This window comes from Lingula anatina, chromosome 7 (genome assembly GCF_051362555.1).
Source record: "Lingula anatina isolate TDL-2025a chromosome 7, LinAna3.0, whole genome shotgun sequence".
NCBI lineage: Eukaryota > Metazoa > Brachiopoda > Lingulata > Lingulida > Lingulidae > Lingula > Lingula anatina.
The window spans coordinates 13,215,701-13,223,868 of record NC_141773.1 but is presented as its reverse complement, the minus strand read 5'-3'; the positions used below and the strand labels follow the sequence as shown (position 1 = coordinate 13,223,868).

The 8,168-nt window shown below is 39.2% G+C and overlaps 1 protein-coding gene across 1 annotated transcript; it reads right to left on the bottom strand.

The window, feature by feature from the left end:
- Positions 1–289: 289 nt before the first annotated feature.
- Positions 290–7,923, bottom strand: LOC106152236 (inositol-3-phosphate synthase 1-A-like). Its single transcript, XM_013525751.2, has 8 exons — positions 7,736–7,923; positions 6,449–6,647; positions 3,630–3,763; positions 2,911–3,246; positions 2,382–2,565; positions 1,809–2,132; positions 1,292–1,623; positions 290–830 (listed from the first exon to the last, which is right to left on the bottom strand). The coding sequence occupies exons 2-8, from the start codon at positions 6,602–6,604 to the stop codon at positions 638–640; spliced, it is 1,659 nt and encodes a 552-aa protein (XP_013381205.2). The 5' UTR covers positions 6,605–6,647; positions 7,736–7,923; the 3' UTR covers positions 290–637.
- Between the last annotated feature and the right edge of the window lie 245 nt (positions 7,924–8,168).

The following is an 8,168-nucleotide window of genomic DNA, read 5'->3' as shown; positions in this document are numbered from 1 at the left end:
ACAGATGTGTTGCGAGTAGTCCATGTTTGGACAGTATGTGAAAAGAATAATTCATGGCTAAAGTAATTAGGTGGAAGAACTGTTGTCATGAAATTGTCATCATTTTCACATTAAAATAATCGAGAAGAAATCCCCTGATTTTTTATTACTAAAACAATAACAATGTACAAACAATTACATCTGACGTATAAGTTTTTTTTATCTTTGCGTTAATTTTTTGCCCTCCTCCGCCGCCCCGCCCCCCCCCCCCTCCCCCAGCTATAACTGCTGTTTTTGTCGTAAAACAGAATATATTATATTTCTGTGAGTTATTCACAATGTTTTTATTGTGAAATAGAGACCTCATACGAAGAGTTATTATCCCTTTAACAATAATCGTATATTACATTGTCCTTTTTACGGCACAGAAGTTTTTTTCCATAGACATGATGTACGTCTGTCGTACTGTAATCTGTTCCATTTTTTTAAAAGAGGACCTTGCACAGAAATCTGGGATGACATAATTCTCTAACTTTGCCAACTGGAATAATGATTTATGGACTGCATATGGCAAAATAAATATATAAACGAAAACTAAAAGTTCCTTTGACATTTCCATAAAAGGGCAGGAGCATAAAGGAAGGAGTCATCTCAACCATTAGTTGCTCACTTCGCCCTCGCTCTCGCTGCTTCCGTTAACGTGAACTGCCATTGTACCATTATTTTGCATAACCTTGGATTTCAAGTCCACCATGTTGGATTGAGCAGTTTTGATGACGTTTCTTTCTGGAATTTTCTCGTGCTTGTGTTCTAACATCATATGGTTCTGCGGGGGTAAACCTATACATGCTCTGGAGTAATAAAACAAAATAACTTTAAATAAGTATTGATTAATTTGAGATCTATTCAAATCATATATTGAGCTCTAGTTATTTGCCATTTATATATATATTGAGAAGACGGTAGTATGCACGTTAACTGTAAAATTACGAATACACAATGGGGTTACATGAGATAGATGCTAAGAAAAACGTCTTTCCAAGTCTCCTTTAAATGTGTTTACATTGATCATACACCAAGGCTTATCAGACAGCTCGTTAATTTTCCATCACGGTGTCTCATCCAACAATGTGCTAAATTGAATTTACATGAAAGCTGTCTTGAAAATCTGACTTTACACTGAATGCTTCGGCAAATTTAATGATCACATTCTCAACGAAAAAAAAATTAAATCCCATTTTCGAACTTTACACGTTTGAGAACAAGTTCTTCAGATATGAAAAATACCAACAGAATGAACGTAAACACAAACCTGAAGATATTTTCAATGCACGCCCTCTGCCGGAACAAAGCATTCACTAACGGGGTTCCTCGCGGCACCAAGGGCGCTTTGCATAGGTAACTCAAAATTGACAACACGGCGTTGAAATTTTGAAACTCCTGTTCTTCTCCGACCCTGAACTGTATCCTTTGGCACATCTCTGCTAGGATAATGAGATCTAGGATAATTGGCGAGGCTAGGAGGGAGTCCTCGCACGTGTTGTGGATGGCGATGGTGTTGTGACCTCCCATCATTATTTCCGAGGTATATTCGTCCATAGCTCGCTTGCTGTCGCCAACGTATGGGACATATTTTATGACGACCTTTAGAAATGGAACAAGAATAATTAGCAGTAACTGGAGCACGAGCAATAATAATAATAATGATAATATTAATGATGATGGTGGTGTAATGATTTTAATTATAAATAATTATAAAATAAAGGCGCTGTTTTAATACAATGATTTGATTGACTAGTTGGTTAATTAATTTAACCACATTAACTCACACAGTGGTCGGGCTTCTCCTTTGGTCCATACAATATCCCATTGGACGCCACCATGTCATCCACAACGTTACTCTTGCTGATTTCTTTAGAGCGGAACTGCAGAGGAGCCGAGAGGTTCCTTCCGTCGTTGTTGCCAAGGTGGTTATAGCTGACGATAGAAGTGGGCTTGATGCCGGCACTGACGAGGAAATCGACCAGGACGGACTTGAGTTTGGTTTGCCCAGATTTGAAATCGTCGCCGGCTATGTAGACGCGCTCCCTCTCCGCGAGGTCAATGACTCCTGGGACAAAGGTGTTTTGAGGAGAGCCGTTGATGTAGCAACACTGGGTGATAAAGCATGTTGAATTAAAATGTTTCAACGAAAGTTTTTAAGTGGCTAATCTCTCTCTCTCTCTCTCTCTCTCTCTCTCTCTCTCACGTCACTGCCTTAAGAAAGATGGGGATTTTCATTTTACTTTCTAAAATCGAGACCAGTCAGGACATTGATTAACTCAAACTTTTTTTCGTCAAATGAAATGTCTACAATCCATTGTTTTGGGATAACGTTTTCCCGCATGATATTCATCACCTACCCCTTCAAGTATACTGGCGACGGCAAAAATAGTCGACGGGGAAATTTCTGCTGCACTTCTTTCAATAGATTTGATTAAATTATCTCCTGTGTCATTAAGCCCGGGACGAACATCGCAAAAGCGTTCCGTGTTGGCCGTCCACAATACGATCACTTTGTCCAAGTTGGACGTGACTTTAAAATCTCTGAAGAATAAAATTATACATGTGTAGGGAAGTCTTTTTTTTATGTCGTTTCACCTTCATGTTTATTCTCGCCGCGCGAACCGCGCGAACTACTGAAGTATTGGCGAACGGACAATGGTGGAAACGTTGCTAACTGTTTTGATTATTATAATCTGCATCAAAAAGTATGTCAAAAGAAAGAAGAAACAGATAACATGAAAAACAGTTTCAGAAATATTAAAGATTATAGAAAGACTCATAATTTCCAACTAGAAGAAAGCTTCGTAAAATAGCCATTGTGCACGCAAAGGTTAAATTGTTGCCTTTCACACATGGTGTCATCAAATGTTTTAAAAATATAAATACCTTATATCTCTACGGATCTTTTCCAGGTGCTCAGCCTTGTCATACCCAGGGAGCACATTATCCGCTCTGTCAGCCTGGTTCGCTGCGATAAAATCTGGATAGTATAGAGATGGTCTGGGTCTCAGCCGCTCCATGTGGGGTTTCAACTGAACTTGGAGGTCGTAATCCAATACCTTTGCCCTTTCCATCGAATCAGCGAGATTCTCGGAGGAGATGTCCCATCCGTCTATGACCAGGTCATCAGGGCGAACCATCGGTAAGAGATCATGGAAAGGGACATAAATGTCCCCATCTGGACCAGAACCGAGGCAGATGGTGCTCGCTTGAGTGATGGACCTTCAACACATTTTAAATGCCAAATATGAGTGGAAGTAAAACTGGCTTCCCATACCTAGATCGATGTAACAGGATCGATCCATCTCCAAGGGGTTTCTTGCTAAATTGCTTTTAGCTTAAGCGTGTTAGATGTTTGGCACGCCTACTGAAGCTGCTAAACGATGATTAATTACCCCGTAGCAGTTTGAGTAGCGTGACAGACATCTAAGCCGCTTAAGTTGATTGCAATTTATCGAGAATCCCCTCGGAGATAGATCGATACACAGATAGTACGACAGGGTCTGGGAATAATCCCTTATAATCAATCTATGATTTTATTTAAAACTACCAGTTGCAATATTTTTTTAATATATAAAGCAATAATGGCACACGACTTTACCGACCCGTAATAATTGGCGTGTCTGGTACCATCTTTGGTCCGCCATGACAGACCGAGTTTATTGGCTAGCGTGGCGGCTGTCACCGTAGAGCCGTTATTTCCTCCCCAGCCTACTAGCATCATACCGACCCGGGGTACCTGTACAACCAGAAAAAATAGGATTGAGTTTCATCTATTTATTATTTTTTACTAAATTAAGATATATAATGGAAGGGAGTTCATTCATTTTTTCTAGATTTTGTTGGTGCCCTAAATGAAGCGTAATCAGTAAGTCTTTTCTCTTGTTGTTGAGTTGTTTTTTTTTTTTTTTTTTTTTTTTTTTTTTTTTTTTTTTTTTTTTAGCTAAAACACACTTCTGTCTTCAGGGTCGCAGGCTCCGGGTTAGGGGGGTTGGGCTTTTGTTCTCGTCGATTTTTGAAAACTAATCTTTTGAGGGATCTCAACATATTTTTGGCCTTTTTCTTTTACCCTTTCCCACAGAGGTATCGGACAAGGTTGCCAAGCACGGGCGTAAAACAATTTTCTACAATTCGCTGACGACTAGCAGAGCTCAGCTTGCTCTCGTTCTCGAACGTCTGTGACGTCATAAGACATTTCCGACGTAACGTCAATCGCTTGCATAGTTTACGCTAGCAACCTAAGTCGTTGTTGACATTTACTATTACTAGTACACTTAAAGTGTTATTTAGCGAAGTCAGAATGTTAATTTCCTATTTTATGTTCAGTTGGGCTTTGAGAAATTGGACCAAGAGAGCAATAAAGATTGCTGGGATAATGAATAGAAGCTGTAGGCGCCGCCGGCCGCTAGAGAGAAGAAGACGAGTGCAGATAGTGAGAGACCTGGGAAATGGGCATGTAGTGGTAGGTAAACGCGTGCTAGGTATTAATAGTGGGCTCAAACCAATAATTATTGTAAATCAACATCTCAATTACACTTTTTTATTACTTTGGATTGACATTTTTAAAGATTTGTGGAAATGGATTTAATATTTAAAGTTTAAAAGTCTCATTTGCACACACCAAATCCCATCGCCTAACAACGGGAAAACCAACATTTTTTGTGATAATGGATATGAAGGTTCTGAATTCAGGAAAAGTTTAACTGTTTGATTTGAAATATCACGATTTTGTTTTGATGTAGGCGCACACTGGAATGTACCAATATTCACGTTCCGGATATAAGATATGTTACAACGCATATTGTGTAGATCTAAATGCTGTGAAGGGAATTATGGTGCGAAGATCGAGATACAAATATAATTTTTTCAGGTCCTGGTCAGATATAACCGACCAAGTGGTAATCAGGCTACACCAATGTTGGACCTTGAATAATATGGACGCTTTGTGTTCTGGATTTTCCTCGTGTTACTACCGGGAATGCTGTAAATGATCTAAATGACAGAGACACGCTAAGCAGAATGACAAATCATTTCTGTTGAACAGGCAGAAACATTTTCTGTTTCGTGTACAGCATGAGGGGGGAATGAAGGGAACCAAAGGAAAGCACGGATGACAAAAACAGAGCAATGCGCGTGAGCTGATCAACATGAGGCGTTGTAGTCAACTTTAGGCGTTGCCAACACTGGGCGTCGCTCCCAGGGCACACACGTACAGAGTGATAGAAAAGATAGTGTTACGTGTATCCTGCTAGCAACCTCACACACGTTTTGGCAGATGCACGGGGAAATATCGAGAGCATGGTACATAAGAAACTCTCACTATAATGCAATAATAATGAATGGGAGTGAAAGCAAAGGAAAAAAGATGATTTTCAAAGATTCGTCGTATTGCTTTAATCGTAAAGCATTGTGCTGATGCTTAGCTTTGACATTGGAGAAAATAAATAATACACTTTCCTGTACTTTTATGTACTTAGTTTTTAAATGGATGTATATATTGTACATTCTATATTCAACACTGATTGCTTTGATCTATTAATAAAAAAATTAAAATGGTAGTAAAAATGATAAATACCGATTTTGTTTTCGACAGTCTCTTCTGCAACAAAACTATTTTCCAACGGAAAATCAACGCGGCACTCGTCAGTGACAGTGAGTGCAAATTTACGATTTTGAAGGTTTAAGCATTTAGCAATAAACGATAACGGCATCTCAAAGCTTTTCCACTTTGTTTTGAGTGCGACCGAACGCACGCGAAAGTTAATCGCCCCTAGCTGCTCGAGGAGGAGTGTCATTCAGTATACTGATTGCTTTCCGCCAGGGTCCCCGCTGAGTTGGATCGATCTACATAGAACGATACTTTCATTGGGAATGCACCCTAAGAAATCTAACGGAAAACAGCAACTTTGTCAAAAAATTTGAAGTAAATTTTGTCAGATGAATTTAAAATGCAGCTTGTCCGTATTTCTACTCTTAAAATGTGGATACCTGAATGAAAATCTGTATTTCGAAATCATTAATGATCGAGAACTGGAGAAAACAATCGACTAAACAATAGATATCATCATGTTCAAAGGCTGCGGGGAAGGGTGGGGTGATTTTTTTCTTCATAAAGTATAAGCCTTCCTATTTCCCAGTCCACCAAAAGTCTCTTACTTTTAATTCAGTTAGCGTCAAGATGAGTCACACTACATACAAGGGGTGCAAATTACTTGCTTGCATGTCCAGTAGGCCTATTGTATAGGGCTTTAACAGCTCCCTCAATCGATTTTTGTCTTGCCCTGCGGCTCTGGTATTAAGCACCAAATCAGATATAAACACGTGAACAATGCGGTTTATAATTGTTTGTGGCGTTTTTATACGTAATTGTGTGAACCATTTCAGTCCACTGGTTTTTCTTAGTAATGTTTAAATTCAAACCCACCTTTCTTTCCACTCTGAATGTGTATCTCGTTGTCTTTGGTGTAGCGACCAGTTTCCCGTTTTCCTTTCTGACCTCAGTCGTCTCGTAATCATATTGGCTTTCGATGAAACCGTCTGTGTACCAGACATTGGGGCTTTCTACTTGAATGGATGTCATACTGGGTCTGGTAAAGACTTTTTCTTTTCTTTGAAACAAATTTCTGTAAATACAAAGCGAATTTATGGGATGCAACATTTCGTCAGGCCGACCACACGAGTAAATGACCAAAGTCTCACGTCCAATAATTGTCATATGGCTAAATAGGGTTTTGCCATAGGCCCTAGTCATACTGTAATATTCTTACACTTTCCATACACATAAATTTTCAGGTTACTGCTTCTTGCCATTATTCCAATTATTGAACAAAGAAAAAAAAGTGTAATTTTATTTTCTTCTTTGGTTTATAAATATATTCTCTATCTATCACATGACAAGTTAAACTGGTTGGTTATAGTGCGGCTCTTTAACTGCAGCTTTTAAATGTAGCCTACAGCATCGACACAATTATGAATTCTTAAAGGCGATTCGATTTTGATAACATATTGTTTTATGTAATGTTTCTGTTTAGACTATATTCTCTCTCGCTCTCTCTCTCTCTCTCTCTCTCTCTCTCTCTCACACACACACACACACACACACACACACACACAGAGAGAGAGAGAGAGAGAGAGAGAGAGAGAGAGAGATTACTTTCCTCTCATTATGTATGTTAATGTTTTACTGAACGATAACGAAATAAACATTCGTATTCATAAACTATCTAACATATACACACCAATGACAAATAACATGCATTTCATGAGGCACACTAGTAAGCAAATAAAAACAAAGAAAAGCATGCAAGCACAGGTGCGCGCAGCTGCAGGTGAATCAAACTTCAAACTACATAGACAAGTACGTAGGGACTACCAAGTGTCCATGTACACTGTCATAGTGTGTCATAGTGTTAGTTTACCGACCCAATTTGAAAAGGTCAATTACAAATTAAACATTCACAACAGGACAGACAGAAATACAGGGATATGATAATGAAATTGTTCGACATAAACCACAAATGTGAACAACATAAATGTGTCAGATCTACCTTTGCTGCCCACCTTTCAAATTCGCTTAATTACTTCTGCCTCATAATATTGATAATTCAAGTAACATTCAAAGATTAGCCTTGGGTAATATATATGCACTAGCACTGTTAGTTATCGTGACATTAGCAGCTACTATATCCATCAAACGTGGACCTAAACTGACCTTTATGGAATAAACAGCCGAGGTCGATGAAGCTGTTTGGTGGGTTTTTGCCAGTGCAAGCTGCCTTCAAGGTGAAGAAATATGCGGTATCTTTCTTAACAGCGACTGTCAGCACATAAAAACGTGTACCTGTGGTTGCGTACCTATTTCATTTGCCGGTTGCGCGTCTCTGTTTTGCGCATCAGCTGATTTACGTGTCATGTTGCAGGCGCAGCGTGTTCCGGGCGCCCGCGTCATTTGTGAATGAATCGCATAAATTGCTTACTAACCACATCCGGGTTAAGCCTTTTCATCGATCTTTTTCTTGGCTGGCAAGGTTTAAATGTAAGCGGGAAATGAAGATGTGTTGCCACAAACAGTAACACGGTTTTAATTCAAAATCCCATTACGCATACAAGTAGGCATGGTACTAGCAAGTATGATAATCTGCTAA

Excerpts from the sequence above, each read along its gene's own strand:
- LOC106152236 (XM_013525751.2), bottom strand. The coding sequence starts at position 6,604 with ATGACATCCATTCAAGTAGAAAGCCCCAATGTCTGGTACACAGACGGT. Across the intron at positions 3,764-6,448 it reads CATTCAGAGTGGAAAGAAAG|GTACCCCGGGTCGGTATGAT; the intron begins GTGGGTTTGAAT and ends CTGGTTGTACAG. Across the intron at positions 1,624-1,808 it reads AGGAGAAGCCCGACCACTGT|GTCGTCATAAAATATGTCCC; the intron begins GTGAGTTAATGT and ends CCATTTCTAAAG.